At 39.8% G+C, this 17859-nt stretch overlaps 2 protein-coding genes across 5 annotated transcripts in view; one reads left to right on the top strand and one right to left on the bottom strand.

Annotated features, from left to right (window-relative positions):
- Positions 1 to 636, top strand: part of MTBP (MDM2 binding protein) — a 69266-nt gene extending 68630 nt beyond the window's left edge. For all 3 annotated transcript variants that reach the window (XM_067530894.1, XM_067530876.1, XM_067530884.1), the window contains one exon: positions 248 to 636. In XM_067530894.1, coding sequence (XP_067386995.1) covers positions 248 to 283 — 36 coding nt within the window. In that variant the 3' untranslated portion in view covers positions 284 to 636. The remainder of the gene's footprint in view (positions 1 to 247) is intronic.
- A 6076-nt stretch (positions 637 to 6712) lies between these two features.
- Positions 6713 to 17859, bottom strand: part of SNTB1 (syntrophin beta 1) — a 150265-nt gene continuing 139118 nt past the window's right edge. For both annotated transcript variants that reach the window (XM_067530919.1, XM_067530917.1), the window contains 2 exons: positions 15379 to 15569; positions 6713 to 9604 (listed from right to left, as the gene is read on the bottom strand). In XM_067530919.1, coding sequence (XP_067387020.1) covers positions 9512 to 9604; positions 15379 to 15569 — 284 coding nt within the window. In that variant the 3' untranslated portion in view covers positions 6713 to 9511. The remainder of the gene's footprint in view (positions 9605 to 15378; positions 15570 to 17859) is intronic.

Here is a 17859-nt window from a genome sequence, read left to right on the forward strand (position 1 = left end):
AAGTGCCATTTTTAAATGCAAGAAATTATGTAGGATCAAAAAATACAAACAGTTGTATGTTAATGACTGTAACTTCTCTATATACTGAACACATTGACTTCTCCTTTGTGAAAACATTAGCTATTAAAACTTCTGTCACAGTAAACTTTTTGATTATACTTATTCAGTCTATAATATTGCAGCAGTTTGTTTTTGTTGTTGAAATTAAACCAACTTTGAAAACCTAATTTATCCTTTATTTTTATAGGTGATTGAATGGGTTTTGGAAAAGACCAACAAGTAATGATGATGAATCATTACATATGAATGGAGTTTACAACCGGTTCTCAAACTTCATAGAGCAATCACAGTGCATTACAACAAAAGTATAAAGGCAGGTAACAGGACCAAAAAAAAAAAAGAATTTAAAAAACTTGGTATATTGATTTAATTCCCAAGTCCAATAGTGTGTTGTGGCCTTAGGTGTTTTATTAAGAGATTTTAATTAAAAAAAACCTGTAATGAACATTGCATTTTATACTATATGCATATTTATATGCTTCATTGTCTAAAGGTCTGTGACTGATGTTTTCATAAACATTTTTATATGTGTTGTACAGATTTTTATTTTAGATTAATAAAAAATTCCAAATTTAATTGTAGTAACAAGACTTTTATTTCTTCTCTTTTCACAGTCTTTAAGGAAAGATAGTTGTACTATACATAACTTACTTGAAGAACAAAAAGTAGTTAACTGGAAAGATTTACAATGCAATAAAACTCCTCTCACATTTTATAATTTACCTAGCTATAATTCCCTGTTGTTCTTCAGATTAAATTATGGTTAGGGTTGAAGGCAGAGTAACCTCCAATTTTAGCGTAAAACATAAAAACACAAATTTTAACGCAAAATTAAACATGCCATTTACAGCAGTTGTTTTATGGTTTTGATTCTTTTTTTTTTTTTATTTTTTTTGAAAGTGGACACAGCTTTCCGTAGAGTTTGTCCTCCAAAGCAACCAATGTAAAAAAAGAACCTTCAAGTAAAATGGCTTGTAAAAGCTTAATCCAGAATAAGGTTGCTTGTACTTTTGTCTTTTAATCTCATGGATTTCCAATATCAATTCTCATTTCATATGTTTCTCTTGTAACAATTTGATATTTTAAGCCTATTCCTAGAATCCCATCAATGAAATGCATTTTCACATTGCGGAAAAAAACAAGTTCCTCCAGTACCATTGAACTAAAGGCAGCTGTGAAATTGAAAGCACTGGCTTCCTAAACAGAACAAGAACTATTTTATCTGTGGAAATGAAGGAGACTGACCAGTGCTGCTTTAATGATGCACTGTCACATTTAAAAATAATTTAAAAGAAAATAAAATCCTTACCTATGTTACAAACACCTTTAAATGAAAGGAGTCTTACACTGGTATAGTTATTCCTGTAGGGAATGGGAATAAGTGATACTAGTCTTAGGTATCTTTATATTGATATAAATGCATTCATAGTAGGGAATGTGGCACTTTAACTATTTTGGTATTAAAATCACTCCCCTAATGAAAATAGGTATAAAACCTATCCTGGTACAAAGAAACAGGTACAAAACCTGTAGACCAAGCTTTCCAGCAAAAAGCTATACTGGCCCATTCATACTGTATAATGTGTGCACACTGGAGTGTTTGTACTGCCTTAACTATATTGGTATAAAAGCAGCGCAATTTCTCTGTGTTGACAAGCTCTAAGGAGTCGGTTTCCAACTGGGATTTAGGTATTTAAGTCTCATAGGCTCCTTTTGAAAACCTGGGCCTAATTTATTTAAATTAGATAGCCAACTCTGAGGTGAGGTGGAGTCTTGTTTGTATAGTGCCTCCTACAGTGGGTCTTTCGCTGCTATCATGCATACAGTAATAATGGTAATACTACTTTTCAATGTAGACAACAGAAATAAACTAGTTAATTTCACCTTTAGTTCCATCTTCAGTTAATTTCACTTTTAGGCTCTGATGCCTAGGATGTTGAGTTGCAAACAAACTGCTTAAAAATGTTTCTTTTGTTTTTGTTTTGTTTGTTTGTTTGTTTGATTTTTACATTGCATGGAACTATTTCTACTGTTACCAACTTTTATAAAAGTTCTATTCTGTTTGCTGAAACTAATTTTTAGGCCAAATTTAATCTGACATTTTCTTTTCCAAAACCCAATAGTTTTTTTTTTTTAGTGAAGATTTTGGTGGAGACAGGATGTTACCTACCATAAGAAGGTAAGTCTTAACTTACTTATTCTACTACCATATTCACATTTGTTACTTTTCTGTTTTTACCTCTTATGATGTAGCTATAAGACAGAAATTAAGTTTCTATATATAATTTAATGAGACTTGCTTAAATTAACAATCTAGTTTTAAGAGCATAAATAGTTCGTGCCATTGTGATCATCAAATTGGTTACTTTCTTTAAAATCATGCATATCTGTATTCAAGAGTTCTTTAATATATCATGTTTAATGATGAACGAATGTTAAATTTAAATTAGTAACCGGAGTTTGAAAACTAGCACTGCACTTACTCTTGAACAAACCTTAATTTTATAATGTAGCTTTTCCTACTTAATATTACAGGGGTAGCCAAACGTACTGATCCTGTGAGCCACACACAACAATCTTCAGAAGTTTGAGAGCCAGGGCGCGTCTGCCGGGCCTCAGGGCTTCAGCCCTGTGGTGAGGTGATGGGGCTTGGGGCTTCTGCCCCACAAGGCATGTCTTCCGAAGCCCGAGCCCCAGCAGGTGTCTCCCACAGTCAGGAAGCCCCAAGATCCCCCTCCCTGAAGGGCTGAAGCCCCAGCAGGTGCACCCCATGGGGCAGAAGCCCTGAGCCCCAGGAGGTGCCTCCCTGCTGAGCAGAAACCTCTAGCTCTACCCCTCACTGCAGGGTAGAAGCCTCAAACTCCCCACCCCAGTCTGGTAGGCGGAGTATGGGATGGGGGCGTAGGGGACTCCACGAGCTGCACTTTAACTGTAAAAGAGCCACATGCGGCTCTTGAGCCAGGGTTTGGCCATCCCTGTAATATTGGTAGTTTTCTTGCATATGTTCTTCATAGCTGAAAATGTAAATTCATTTTCTGCATAATAAATTAGAAAATTGGATTAATTGTTATGCAGGAGTTAACCTGCAGGTAGAGGGGCCAAAATTCTACACTTCGTAAAATGGTCGAGGCTTGCAGCCATGAGCAGGCAAAACCCTATTCCCAAAACTGATTCCTAACCTTATACTACATGAAACAAATGCAGTACTTGGCTGAAGGAGGGCTTGTATAAATTAGGTGAAATAGTCACTCTTCTCTCTGCATGTGGTGTGCCTGTAGTCGGTATTAGAGCCGGCTACTCACTTATTACTCTCAGCAAGTGAAACTCATTGGTTAGAGACACTGTGCTAATAAACTGCAGCGTATCCGAGCAGTCTGAAGCCAGAGGGTGGTGTGCCAGAGCGTATGCTTGTCCCATTTAGCTCTGCTATTAGACTGTAACTTGGGCTGTAACAACATTATGCGTTTATATAGTACCTTCCATACTTTATAAACTCCCATTAATATGGCCTCAAAATGCCCCCAAATGATATCTCCACGTTTTGAATTTGGAAGCTAAAAGTGCAACATTATCCTTTTTCTAAACAGACCTGATCCTATCCCATTTAAGTCGATGGGATGAGGATTGAGTCAAATGTGAATAGGGGCCTTATGCCTACTTTGGCGCAGTGTGTTTATAATTTTGGTTACTTACTTCCCTATTCGTGCAAACCAGGATGTGGTATAAGTCTTATTCTACCACTATACAGTTATTTCCGACTCCTATCTCTTCATGCTGCACTGGTGTAGGGGGAGCAATGGTGTGAGAGTGACTGCACAGAGTGAAGAGTTTACTTCTTACAGTGCTTGAGTACCTGGAACACAGTTTTCCCATTTAAATATGATTTAATCCTGTGTAAGAATTACCCCAGAGGCAGGAACTGTTCAGTTCTGGTCTTGCAATCATTTTCCAGTTACCTGAATTATATTTATTTTACATAAACACAGAATTTCTAAATGGACTAAAATATGATTATGGCTTTTCAGTTTTTGATGTGGAAAAACTGCTCCATTTTGAGAAAATGGTGTAATCCTTGTTATTTTATAAGTATATATGTACTACGAGACAGCAGGGCCGGACGGCAGCTGGAGGGTCTTAAAATTTACTTAGAGCTGGTGTACTTGGTGACAGCCTTAGTGCCTTCAGACACAGCATGTTTGTCTTTTTTTTTTCTTTTTTCTTTAATGTGACTTTATTCTTTCAGTAAAAAGAAGAGTGAACTCTTATGCGACCAGAGCAGAGGCTGTGGATGACTCATACTTCCAGTTGGGTGGGAGTACTCTCTTGGTCTTGTAGTAGCGAGCCAGCCTATGAATTCTGCTCTCAATCAGAATCAAACGAAATTTGGCATCTTTATCCTTTCTGTTTTTCTCAAGATGTTTGTGAACAACAACAGCCTTCTTGATCAAGTGGTACAGATCCTCCGGAAGGTCTGGAGCATGTCCCTTGGACTTAGGGATCCTTAAAATTTTGTTGCCAGTTACAAAACGAACAGAAGGGAGATATATAAGCCCCAGAATGGTCAGGGCCTTGTTCCCTGCAGACTGAGACGGGGTTATAATAGGTTAATTAGAAGAACCTGAGGCCAGTTAAGGCTCAGCTAGAGTCCTGATAAAAACCCCTGCTCCGGCCAGAGCTGGGAGAGGAACTGCCCAGAGACAGCGGCAACAGGTGGTGTCCCGACCCATCACACAGACCCACTATACAAGAGCAAAGCGGGCAATTTGCCACAGTACTGCATTGTTCAATTTCGTTATCTAAGATTTTGCACTGGGTAATCAGTCAGCTGGTTCACTTTAAAAAAATCAAAATCTTGCTGATGTGTTTTAGCAGTTAACTTAGACATTATCCTGGATAAAGCTATTGATCATGTCTCCCTTTGAATTCAAGAACTTCCATATTGAATACAATTTCCCAGTTACTTTTTATATTGTTGTTTTTTCCCCTGCTGGCAAAATACTGCATCAGGGCTATTTCATCACTCTGGCATTTATATGAAAGCACAGCTGATCAGTTCATTATTTTTCTGACTTGTAGGTAAAAAGATGGTAATATTGTGGGACATGTACATCCTTAGAGCCTAATTCTGCTTTCAGTGAAGTCAATGGCAAAGCTTCCATTGATATTTTTTTAAAGGGTGCAAGAATGGACCATTGATATGCCATCACAAAGAACATCATTTTACAATAGAGTAGAAGGGGTGTGATCCTATAGTCCTTAGTCAGGCAAAACTTTATTTGAAGCCAGCTGGGCCCAGAAAAATGACAAGTCATGTGAAAATAAACACGACTCCATTTCCTTCAAGAAATAGGAATGCTTGCTTTCATAGAGAGAGAGCAAGCAGTAGTTTCATTATTTGACAACAATTTGGACTAATGGTGTGTGGTAATGCATAGAAAGGCTTTTCATTATTTTACAATGAACACTTAAGAAAAATGCTAGTTACTTTTAAGTACAAAGCATCCATCTACATTCAAAAGGTCTTTTTAAGTGAGCAACTCCTGCCGACATCCTATTACAGTGAAACGGACTCTTATTCCTTTCTGTGGGAAAAGGGGGTGGGGGGACTATTAGATTCTTGCATTATCTTGCCACATTCTTCATTATTGTATTTCCCAAGGACAAGAAGGACTCATAAAAGAGTCAGTATGTTTCCTTAACAGATCAGATCAGTTTTATCAGTGTAGATGGCAGTAGTTGTCTGAAAACATCTCTTCTGTATATATGCTTCATTCTTGCTAATATTAGTGATATTTCTATACAGGGTTTTACAATTAAAGAATTTTTTTTAGAGTTAAAGTTCATCATGCACAAATCATATGTTAATAAAAGGCCCTTCCTTCCCCTCAAATTTCTGCCTGGGAAAGCTGTTCTAGCATACTCCAAACTAGACTATGAATGCTTTCTCTCTGACACGGCACTACAGTTAATTAAATGAACAGCCTTTAAAGACAAGTGTTTGTTTTTCTATTTAAGGCATTATTTGAGAACTTGAATGGTGAGAAGAAACCAAATCCTCTTTCACCAGCCACTTGTTTTGACTAAAGACGAAGTGTTCAAATGCAGTGATTTGTCCACTCTCACTACACTGCTGCTACCACCAAGTCAGACACACACTGCAGGAACTGTATTAGAGGAAAACAAAGTGAATTTAGGGCTTGTGAAAGGTACTGGAGTAACACCTCATAGACCTTGGCACGGCAGGTATCCCCCTGCTGCTGCACACCTGCCTTGAATGATCCCCAGACAGTACAGCTCCTTTTCCTTTTGGTCCTTGGTGACTAGAGAGAGCCAACAGAGGTACATATTATGATTTGGTTAGTTGTCCACTAGGAACTGGACTGAGAGCCTCAGCTCATTTCATAGGCCACCAAACAAAATGCTGACACCATTAATAGGGCATTTTCTTTCCAGTTTAAAAACCATGCCTGAAGAATACTGTCCTCACTATAAATATAATACACTTTTAACCAGCTGAATAGGGTTTTTTTAATGAAATTACATTTTAGTAATTATTTAAGAATTAAATGTAATGTCCCCTGAAACCAGAAATGCTGTAAGTACAGAATTCTAAATAGCCTATAATGTATGAATTAAGCTCACCTCACAAAAATCCAATAAATGACTTTTATTAAATATGGTCTTTTCCTCTAAAATATAAACTATACTCTTATAAATGTGGAGTAGGCCCATATTTTGTCAACCCCATACTGCTATGAATCAGTCCAAAATCTGTAAATGATGAAGAAATAACATTTGTAATTACCATCATTTTTAATTTGTCTATAAATATATAATATGAGCTTTCTTTGCAAACTATTTGTCATTCACTTATACTTCAGATAGTACTGAGCACCTTAGATTACATACCATGTAATTTAATTATTGATACTAATATGAATTCTGATTATTTACAATGAACATACATGTTTGTATAACATTCCAGTGACTTTAAGTGTTTAAGGACATAGTGCACTATAATTTACATATGTATTGACTCTTAATCCACCGTACACAAGTTGCTGCTTGAATCTCTGGAATTTCTATAGGAACATGGGTCCAAATTCATAAACGTTTTGTACTTGGACAAAAAACACTTTGCATTTGGGTGATCTAGAGGTATCAAGGGAGATGCCTCCTTTGTTAAATTCACACACCTTGGCATTTACTTTTTGATACACTTTGATCATAGAACCATATTTCAGTAAAAGCCTATGCAAAGGCCCAACCCTACATTTGGCTTCCCAAAAGAGATCATCTTAAAGTCATGTATACCTAAATCAGAAATGATCAAAGATCCACCACATGAGTGTCAATTTTAGATAGATTAAGTTAGAGTTTGTCTACACTAGCACTTTTGTCGGTTGGGTGTGAAAAAAATCACCCGGCTGACTGACATAAGTTTCACCAACAAAAGCACAAGTGTGGACAGCATTATGGCGGTGGGAGACTCTCTCCTGCCAACATAGCTACTGCTGCTCATTGGGTGTATTTTAATGGTGCCAGCAGGGGAGCTCTCCCAGGTCAGCATAAAGCGGCTTCTACACAGGAGACCTTACAGTGATACAGCTGTGCCTCTATCAGGGCAGTAGTGTAGATATAGCCTTAGAAATACAGTTTTGGAAAATACTAGCAAATTACTTTATTTATTTTATTTACATTTATTTATTTATTTCTACATTTATTTATTTTTGGCATAAAATAAGTTTTAATTCCTTACGTAAGTGCTATTAAGGTAGAAAATAACATTACTAGATAGGCAAATTCCTTCCAGGGTTTTTGTGACAATAACAATATTTGTATACTGCTCCAAAATGATCCTCTTTTTCAGGTGTAATGTTTTGTAAGTACAGTACAGTGTTTGAGAATTCAGCCCAGCATTTCCTTAACATTATTTTTAAATGAGTATTTTTCTATTACTAATTAGCATATGTATTAAAACCACCATAAATCAATCCTTTATATATGAGGAAACAGATTTATGACTTATTTACTGTGCTCAAGATCTCAACTGAAAACAATTAAAATGGAATCAAACTGTTTCATTATTTAGTATGTGTGATTTTTTTTTCTCTGCCAGTTGAGTGACATATAAATTAAAACTTATTTTACCTGTAAAGTTTAAAAGAAATACATTTAAAAATCCTGGCTTTCAAAATGTGGCTTTAGTGTCAACAAGTTATGAATATCTATTTCAAATAGTTAGTTCTGTTTATAGTTTAAAAGTGGTATAAATTCTACATGATCAACAGTATTTCATTCCACCCCTACCACATTCTCAGGCCCCTTTTTGAATCTCAAATGCATTTTTAAATGAATTATTACAGATCTACATATATGTTTCTTAATGAAATCTCTTTCAATTTAGCTGATTTAGCAGCAAGACATAATAGATCACAATGTTAAGTGGGGCACTGTAACTTGTTTTCTGGGTAAAATTTTCAAAAGCTCATAACTCCAATTTTGAAGTGACCTTCAGTTGGACTTAGGCTCTTAAGTTACGTTAGTTCTTTTAAAAAGTTTACCGTGTGGTTGTAAGTTAAGGACACTTGAACATGCCCCTTTGTGCTCTCTTGTGGTTAACAGGCTATTCAATAAATGGCACAGAACTACTGCTGCTTTGGCACCCGCTACAGGAACGTGTATATATGCTCATTACATATGGACCATTTGAAAATACCCTCAATGCCCTGATTTGAGTGCTGGGCTGTTCACTGAGGATCTCTTTGCTGCTTTAGAGCACCCTCCTGGAGTATGAGCACACACACAACATACCTGCAGGGGTATTAAAGCAACCTATCATGGCTCCTTCATATGGAAGAGCAATTCATTTAAATAGCACATAAATTGAGATGAAAGTAATATTTTACTGATTTTTTTTTTTAGGTGAGGCAATATCTTCATGGTAAAGCCTCCACTTGACATAGTATTAAAAAACAAGAAAAAAAATCAAGCCTTATTCTGAATCAAAAATAAGTGCCCAGAATCACATCTGCTTAGCCCTTACCTTACTCTATATAAACCAATACACTGAAATAGGCACGATTTATGGTTTTGAAATGTCTATATGTACAGTACTATTCTCATTTCCACTGTACAGTATGTAGTTTTAAATTACTAACATTTTAAAATTCCATTTTTGCCATTATTTACGAAGAGCTACGTTATTGTCTCCTGCAATTGACAGTGATTTAAATGACTGTTCTGAGTCTGAAATCTGTTGGTGCTTTTCTGCGTTTGCCTCCTTTGTAGTTGATCAAAATGAAGGCTGGCTTCGGAGAATCACCACAGTTGAAGTCCCTGAATTGAGCTCCAATCTTTTGTACATTGCTAGCAGCTACAGGTGTCTTCTATTGATTGTACTTCAGATTAGCATGGCAGCTTCATTTTTCTTTTAGAAAATAGATGTAATTTACGCTACCAAACCAAGTCTTGTAATCTTAGCTGAAAGGAATGAATGAATGATGAACACAATTGGCTTTGGACAAGAATGAAGGTCCAGTTGCTGAAATTTGAAAAGAGACTGAGTTAGTGATTGTTCAGATCACCGAGCATTGATAAAACTAGCAGTCATTTGCAGATTACTTACTAGATTTATTACCTTCTAATATTTTTAAGCAGTCAGATAAAAGAAACAGCACTTTATCATATCCATCACACTGCATCTTTGTCTTGTTCCAAATACAGAGGTCATTAAGAGTAATTAATGATGCTGGCGCTCTGCAAAAAAATCCTAGAGCTGCAGAGTTTGCTTTTGATGGGTCTAGAAACTGAACACTACAGGTTCCTGTAGAGCTGGCTTAGCTGACATGAGCATAAGATGAGACATGCCTGAACAAGTAACTGCTGAACAAGCCTAAACAAGTAATTATTAAACTCCTAAGTATTGTGAATATAAACAAGGGAGGCAAAAACTAAACTAACTCCTGGGGATACTTTAGGGTAGAAGTATGCAGAAACTCCCTGACTGATAAGCTTGCCTTAGAGAAACAAGGTGGGTGAGGTAGTATCTTTATTGAACCAACTTGTGTTGGTGAGAGAGACCAGCTTTCATGATTACACAGAGCTCTTCTTCAAGTCTGGGAAACACCTGAAGAAAAGCTGCGTAAGCTCGAAAGCTTCTCTCTCACTGCCAGAAGTTGGTCCAAAAAAAGAAATTATTCGAATTATGGTCCGTATATGTATTCCAAACACGGGTGTGCATGCATACCATGCGCCGGAAGGTTTTCTTAGTGTCCATTGACCCACACATGCATCATGCATCCCCTTGTGCTCGCAGACGAGTATAATAGGCCATGAAGGCCAATGACCGTCTAGTTCACTCTTAGTGCTACATTGTCTGAGTTGAACCCCTGTTCATTCACGCTCTTAGCTTTCTAAGAGAGTGATCTACTTTCATTTCCTGTATATAGTTATATAGGGCTGATCTTAGTGTTCCACACTTGTTATTCTTCAGAGATAGTTAGTGCAGTTTTTCCCCCAGTTTGGGGAACTTTTCCCCCCTCCCCATAGGGGACTATGCCCCAGATCTCAGGCTTTAAGAACTGTGCCTCTTGCCCCACTCGTTCTCTGTGAGTACCTGTATTGCCTCTGGTTCCCGGACCTCCTCAGACTCTCCACCCACACACCACTCCACCACTGAACACTCCTGGATCTTGTCACATGAGATTGGAGCCGGCATCCCTGTCAGGGGCTGCTTCACCTCACGGCCTGGCTTTTGGATGGAGCTTGGGAGTGGACAGACCCTAGTGGGACACATCCTTAACCAAAGCAGGAGAGCACCCACTAGAGCATGCTACCGAGCTAAATGGAAACATTTCACCTTAGGGGCTCACCATCAGCACTACCCACGGAGTATGGTATCCATACCTATCATTCTTGTCTACCTTCTCGAGCTCAAAATGTCAGGCCTTGCCCTCACTCCATACAAGTCTACCTGGCAGCACTCACTGCCTTTCTCCTTCCAGTGGATGGCACCTCCATATTTACAAACCCTACCCCCGTACATTTCATGAAAGGTCTCAATACCTTCCCAGCGAGCCAAGGGCCAAGCCCCTCCTCCCAACGAATCTCCAAATGGGTCTCTGGTTACATTCGCGACATGTTATCCACCATACCACCACGTGATGGAATCACAGCGCACTCTGCACCAGCGCAAGCAGCCATATCGGCCTGCCTAGTGGACATCTCATGACAAGACATGCATCGTGGAGCCCCACAAACGTTCACATCCCACTATGGTATCACCCACACAGCAACTGTGGATGCTGCTGTAGGACGTGCTGTACTACAAACTACATTGCCTCACATCCTTGTACCCGTCTCCACGCTGATTACTGCTCACTACTCACCCACCTTTGGAATACATATAGTGACCCTCACTCAAAGAAGAGGAGGAAGTTAATTACCGGTAACTGGAGGTTCTTCGAGATTTGTGGTCCCTATTTGTATTCCAATACCCACCCTCCGTCCCCTCTGCTGTGGACTGGACTACTCAGCAGTAAGAAGGATACTGGAGAGGTGTCAATCCGCACAGCCAATTTGACCCTCAGCTCAATGGACACTGCTAAGAGAACCTTCCGGCTCATGGCGTGCATGCGCACCCACGTTTGGAATGCAAATAGGGCCCACACATCTTGAAGAACCTTCTGTTACAGGTAAGTAACCGCCTCTTACCTCACCCACCTTGTCTCTATTAGCCTGGAATGAACACTGCATGCAAGCTGGCCCTACCTCATTTAGGGCAAGGGGAGGGTTAGGGAGCACATTTTGGGCAGTGAAAGGGAGGGTACGTGCCTGAGGTTTGCAGGGTGTAGCAATTCAAACAGTCTATCTGTGTTCACTAACTGAGAACATTGTCTGAGACTAGTTAATGCATTGAACCATAGCGTCAAGACTCAGTGTGAGGTAGAGGTTTGAAAGGGCATAGTTTTGCATAGCTTTAGCAAACTGAATTAAATTGACTCCCCACGGCACATCCCAAAATGCCTTTCAACATTAAGAAAGCAAATAGCCTGAAAAAAAATATTTCAAAAACTGCCTTAATTCTACTTTCTTTTGTTTAATTTATTCTGCTTTACAAGTGCAAAAAATAAAATCTGTATGCATCTGAGCCTGATGGCAGAGCAACAGCAGAAAAGGTGCAATGTGTTTACAATGAATGAAGTATCTAACTACATTTGCAGAACATTTCAATAGTCTCCCCCATGCTTCTATTTGAACTTCCTAATGTAGGCGATCACACAAAATCCATTCTGAGTACTATAGCAATAAAAAAATACTGAACTGAGTTTAAAAGCCATAAAAAAGTGGGATTGAGTGAATAATTCAGCTCAGCAAGAGATTAGGGTGTATCAGCATCTCAGTGAAAATTAAACAAGAAGCTGCCTGTATTAGGTAAACTGGCTTCAGAACGATTTCCAAATGTTTACTGTACGGTTTGATTTCAGCTTTATACTAACACCAACATGCTCAAGGCAACTGCCTTTTCCAGTCCACAAGTAGGGGTCTAAAATTGATTTCACTATATACAGAATATAATTTGTCACATGCATCTGTAAGAGGCATCGATAGACATATGTTACTTTCCATTAAGGGTCTGTTCTTACTCTTGAAGTTAATAGCGAACTCAACTTCAATATGAGCAGGCTGGGTCTCTAAAATACTTGTTTCTCTGTATATGTTCTCATTGATGTGGAGGATGGGGTAGATTGCACACTCAGCAACTTTGCAGATGACACTAAGCTCGGTGGAGTGGTAGATATGCTGGAGGGCAGAGATAGGATACAGGGTGACCTAGGCACATTGGAGTACTGGGCCAAAATAAATCCGATGAGGTTCAACAAGGATAAGTGCAGAGTCCTGCACTTAGGATGGAAGAATCCCATGCACAGGTACAGATTGGGGACCGACGAGCTAGGCAGCAGTTCTGCAGAAAAGGACCTGGGGGTTACAGTGACAAGAAACTGGATATGAGTCAACAGTGTGTCCTTGTTGCCAAGAAGGCTAGTGGCATATTGGGCTGCATTAGTAGGAGCATTGCCAGCAGATTGAGGGAAGTGATGATTCCCCTCTATTCGGCACTGCTGATGCCACATCTGGAATATTGTGTCTAGTTTTGGGCTCCCCGCTACAGGAAGGACTTGGACAAATTGGAAAGAGTCCAGCAGAGGGCAATGAAAATGATTAGGGATCTAGAGCACATGACTTACAGGGAGAGGCTGAGGGAACTGGGCTTATTTAATGTCCAGAAGAGAAGAGAAGAGTGAGGGGGGGATTTGATCGCAGCCTTCAACTACCTGAAGGGGGGTTCCAAACAGGATGGAGGTAGGCTGGTTCTCAGTGGTGGCAGGTGACAGAACAAGGGGCAATGGTCTGAAGTTGCAGAGGAGGAGGTCTAGGTTGAATATTAGGAAAAACTAGAGGTTTTTAAGGCCCAGTTTGACAAAGCCCTGGCTGGGATGATTTAGTTGTGGTTTGTCCTGCTTTGAGCAGGGGGTTGGACTAGATAACCTCCTGAGGTTCCTTCCAACCCTAATCTTCTATGATCCTGCATTTATATCACAGACTTTTGTACCCTAACAGCTATAGATGGAGGATTCAGCGTGCACCATCTTTTAACTAGCCAATGGGGTAAAGATGGCAATTGGCTGTTCTGCAGGGGCAGTGCCTTAATAACTGCCAGTCAAGCCAGAAGGAAAACAGATTCTTCACTTCACCTGCAACAGCAGACTGAATGTTTTGTATCCCATTGGTCATGCTATAGCAACAATGGCTATTCTATTTTCGATGCTAGACCTCATTCTACATAGAATAGACATGTAAACTAATGAAAAATACAGTATAAGGTGTCATCACCGTGTAATAGACAATAGCGGTGGGGAGTCTCACCATGGAATAGGCAATAGCGGGGGCGGAGGGGTCTCTTGTTTTTTATGTGAGAAAGGGCTGACCTGTCTTAGGTGCCCTACGCCAGGAGAGAGTTCATGGCTATGAACCCTGAATGGAGAACCATGAACCCTGCCTAATCTTTTTTGAAGGGTGTGTCCTAATACTCTCTTCAGTATTTCCTGTTGGCTAGCTTAGGCAGCTCTCTGCTGAGCCTGCTGGCTTTTGTGAATCCCACTCCTAGGCACCTAACTCCACATGCATTATATATGGCACCTGCACATTGAACTTAGGGCTGTGGGTTCCACTAGGTGGAAGGGCATCTAAAGACTAGGTGCTACCATGCTGAGTCAGAATCCTTTTTGTAGATCTAGCCCACAGTCTCTACCCTTGAAACAAGCCTAAGTTCTGTTCTGTACTTTCTTGAAGTTGATACGGTTCTTTACGTCTGAGGTTAGGAATTCATAAAGCCAGGAACACTGGCACTATATTTTATATGGCCATTTATTTCCACTCTTATTCGACATTCAAATAATGGGAACAGCGTGTGTGTATAGAAAGTGACTTTCTAAGCCTCTCTCTCCTATTGTGTTGCAGGTCGATGGCACTGGAGTGCAATATTACAGCCTGATCCTGGTAGGCACTGAGCGCCTTCAACTCACAGTAACTTAACTGGATAAAGCAAGCACTCAGCATTTTGCAGGACTGGACGCATAGAACAGAATTTTCAAAAAAACTTAACACCTACGTCTTTGGCCAGATCTTCAGAAGTGCTTAAAACTCGTTTGGCACCAAAATAAATGGCCAGGTTTTCAAAAGTGCACAACAGATTGGTGGCTAAGTTCTTTTGAAAATCTAGCCATAAGCATCACAGTGGGCACTGAGCATGTTTGGAAATCAGCCCCTTAGTTAACAAGTGTTTGCATTTTTTGTAAGTGATTACCGATTGATGTATATAAATGCAAAACTCTGAAGTGTCTGGCGACCCTGCAATCCAATTTGTCCCTAGATACAGGAATTCTTTCTTTCTTCTTTGCATGGTTTTACCGTTTTCTCCCTACCTTATTTTTATTTAAGAACAGATCATACCTACGTAATTGTGGTAAGAGGTTTTGCCAATTTCTTTATACATTTTAGTAGACATCCAACATTATTTTAGGAATTCAACAGTTTATGTTTTGATTACTAGAAATCGTGGCACCCAAGAATTGTTTCTGCATGTATATTTAATCTATGTTACCTAGGTTTATAAGTGCCTGTCCCAAACCATGAATTCAAGGAAAATCAGCTCCATTGAGCACACTGTCATGCTAAACATGCAAGAATAATTGCTTGTAATAGTTGCATGCACAAATGGTAACCTGCATTCCCACAGCTAAATGCAGTACTTACAAATTCTCCATCTTTGCCTCCGAAGTCTAAATAAAGCATCCTAATCCCATCGTCTGAAGACATTTTTAGTTTTTCATAGGGACACTGTACAATTGTTTTAGACAAGGCACCGTCTTGTGGTTCAACTCTGAGAGAGAATCCATGTTCATAATGGATGATCAAACGGCACTCCTGGTTTCTGTAGGTGCAAGCTAAACATGAAAAACAAAATTTAGATTATGGGATCCGTGCCCTTGAGAAGCTTATATTTGTAAAATGCCATTCATTTCTATGGCAAATTATCCACTCTATTTACAACATTAACAAGGCAAATACCTTTTAAAGCAAACAGTCACCCTGTCTACTTCCATATTTTGACCTGCTTTAAACCTCTTCCAAACGCTATCTTTATACTTTTATAGACAGGAATTGAAGCCACTTTTCTGAAACAACTAGAGTTAAAATTGTGTGGGCATGAGTTTGGTGATTGGAGATGAGTAGCTAAAGGGTTGGACGGTGTGTGTTGGAATGAGAGATTACTTACGGGGCTTTATTCTGTATTTCAGAGTCACTATGCCTTAGCAATCTAAACTGGCTTTCACCAAGTTTCCTTGAACATATATAGTTGTGTGTGTGTGTGTGTGTGTGAGAGAGAGAGAGAGAGAGTGTGTGTGTGAGAGAGAGAGATATAATAGACATGCACACATACTACAAACTCTCATGGAAATTCCAGTAGGTTTCACTACAGTCCTTTAACGGGTTCTCTTGGTTTCTGTTGGTCTCTGACTTCTACAGGAGGGTGAATTGCCCCAGGAACCAGTGCAGCAACAGAGCTATTGCTCTGTTCCAAAATCGGATTGAAAGTTAACTGGATCTAGTTGGCAAACAGAATTTCCATTAGGACATATGCAAAGCCCGTCCTCCTCCTTTGTTCTTGCTCAGGGATCGAGAGCGGGTGAAATCCTTTGTTCCTTCTGTTCTGTTTACTGCTTCGGCTGCTGTTCCTGGGCTCAGCAAGCCAGGCTATTGGCTACCTCCACAATGCCACTCGTTAGCTGTTTATAGGTAAATACTTAATTGAATGGCTGACTCCTTGCTCAAGAGGCATAGACATCTGCATAATACACTCTTTACCTTTCTCTGCCTGAAGTTCTACTTAGAAATAAGCCCCTTATGGACCTGCAGGATGCTGTGTCTTCCCCTGACCTCCAATACGAGATCAGTTGCTCCATACTCTGTCCCTAACTATTCAAAGGTATCTACATGTTCTAGTTCGAACCTCTCTCTACAATCCTCTCCATAAGTGTTTCACGTGAGTTTGTTTTATGCAGTGCAGCCGGGACCCTGAGTTGTGTCTGAGTAACTGGTTTGGCTGGTCCTCCTTTCTCCCAACAGGCGCCCTCTCTCCACTAGGACACTTCTGAATGCATTGCCACGTGAGCAGCTGATCTGACTTCATGGGTATCTCCTCAGGACACTATTCCTTACAGAGGCACTGTGGATCAAACTGACATGAATGTCCTTGCCAAGACAGAGCTAGGCAGAGCATTGGGTGTGGATGGAAGAAAGGCAGCTGAGTAGATGTAAACTGAAGCCTTGTCTACACTACAAAATTAAGTCGACATACAGCCACCACAGTAATTAAAGGGGTGGTTCACATGAACACGATGCTGCTTCTGTTGTGCGTCCTCACCAAGAGCGCTTCCACCGACTGAAGTGGGGCGTTGTGGAGTACTGACAGCTGAAGCCCTGCTGCCCAGCTGGACATGAGGCTCACAGCTGGAGGCCCCCCTGCCCAGGGGCTGACAGCCTAAGCTGTGAGCCTGGGATGGAGCTCACAGTTGGAGCCTTCTGTTCCCCCCCGTAATTAGGTTGACATAAACTGGCTTATGTCAATCTAACTCTGTAGTGTAGACCAAGCCGTAGCTGTGTTACTTGTAAACAGTTAAGGTAACTCTGCCTGTCATTGGTCACAAAATCAGAGCTGAAGCTGTTGTGTAGATGTGCCCTGATATTAGAACAGTTGTTTATACCACTTAGCATTAAAACAAAATGCTATTTTTAAAAGACTAGACTGAAGAGTTTTGGAGAAGGACTATGAAAGGCAGCACTCTGAGATCTGACTGATACCTTGTGAAATTTCGCATTTGATATAGTCACATTTGATACAGTAAATTAATCAAATCCCTGTTTTACACCTGCAGACTGTGAAAGACTACTGGAATTCATTCTGCTTTACAGCTCCAAAACAGGATTCAAATATATTTATTTAAATGAATTATTTGGGTGTTCTGGGGAGTAAATAAAAAGTCATTCCCTTTGACTGTATTCCTCTCACCCTTCATGTTTGTGTGCATCTCTGAATGCCAAGGTACAAAATAAAATTTCATTACACTTAAGATTCAGGTAGCATCCCCTGCTTCCCAAACATATACTCAAAGAGACAGCCTCGCTTTTCAAGCACAAAATGAGCATCAAAAGTAAAAATCTGCACAGGGAACC

Source organism: Emydura macquarii, unplaced genomic scaffold, assembly GCF_026122565.2.
Source record: "Emydura macquarii macquarii isolate MOO-44397 ecotype Brisbane River unplaced genomic scaffold, CSIRO-AGI_Emac_v2 contig_369, whole genome shotgun sequence".
NCBI lineage: Eukaryota > Metazoa > Chordata > Testudines > Chelidae > Emydura > Emydura macquarii.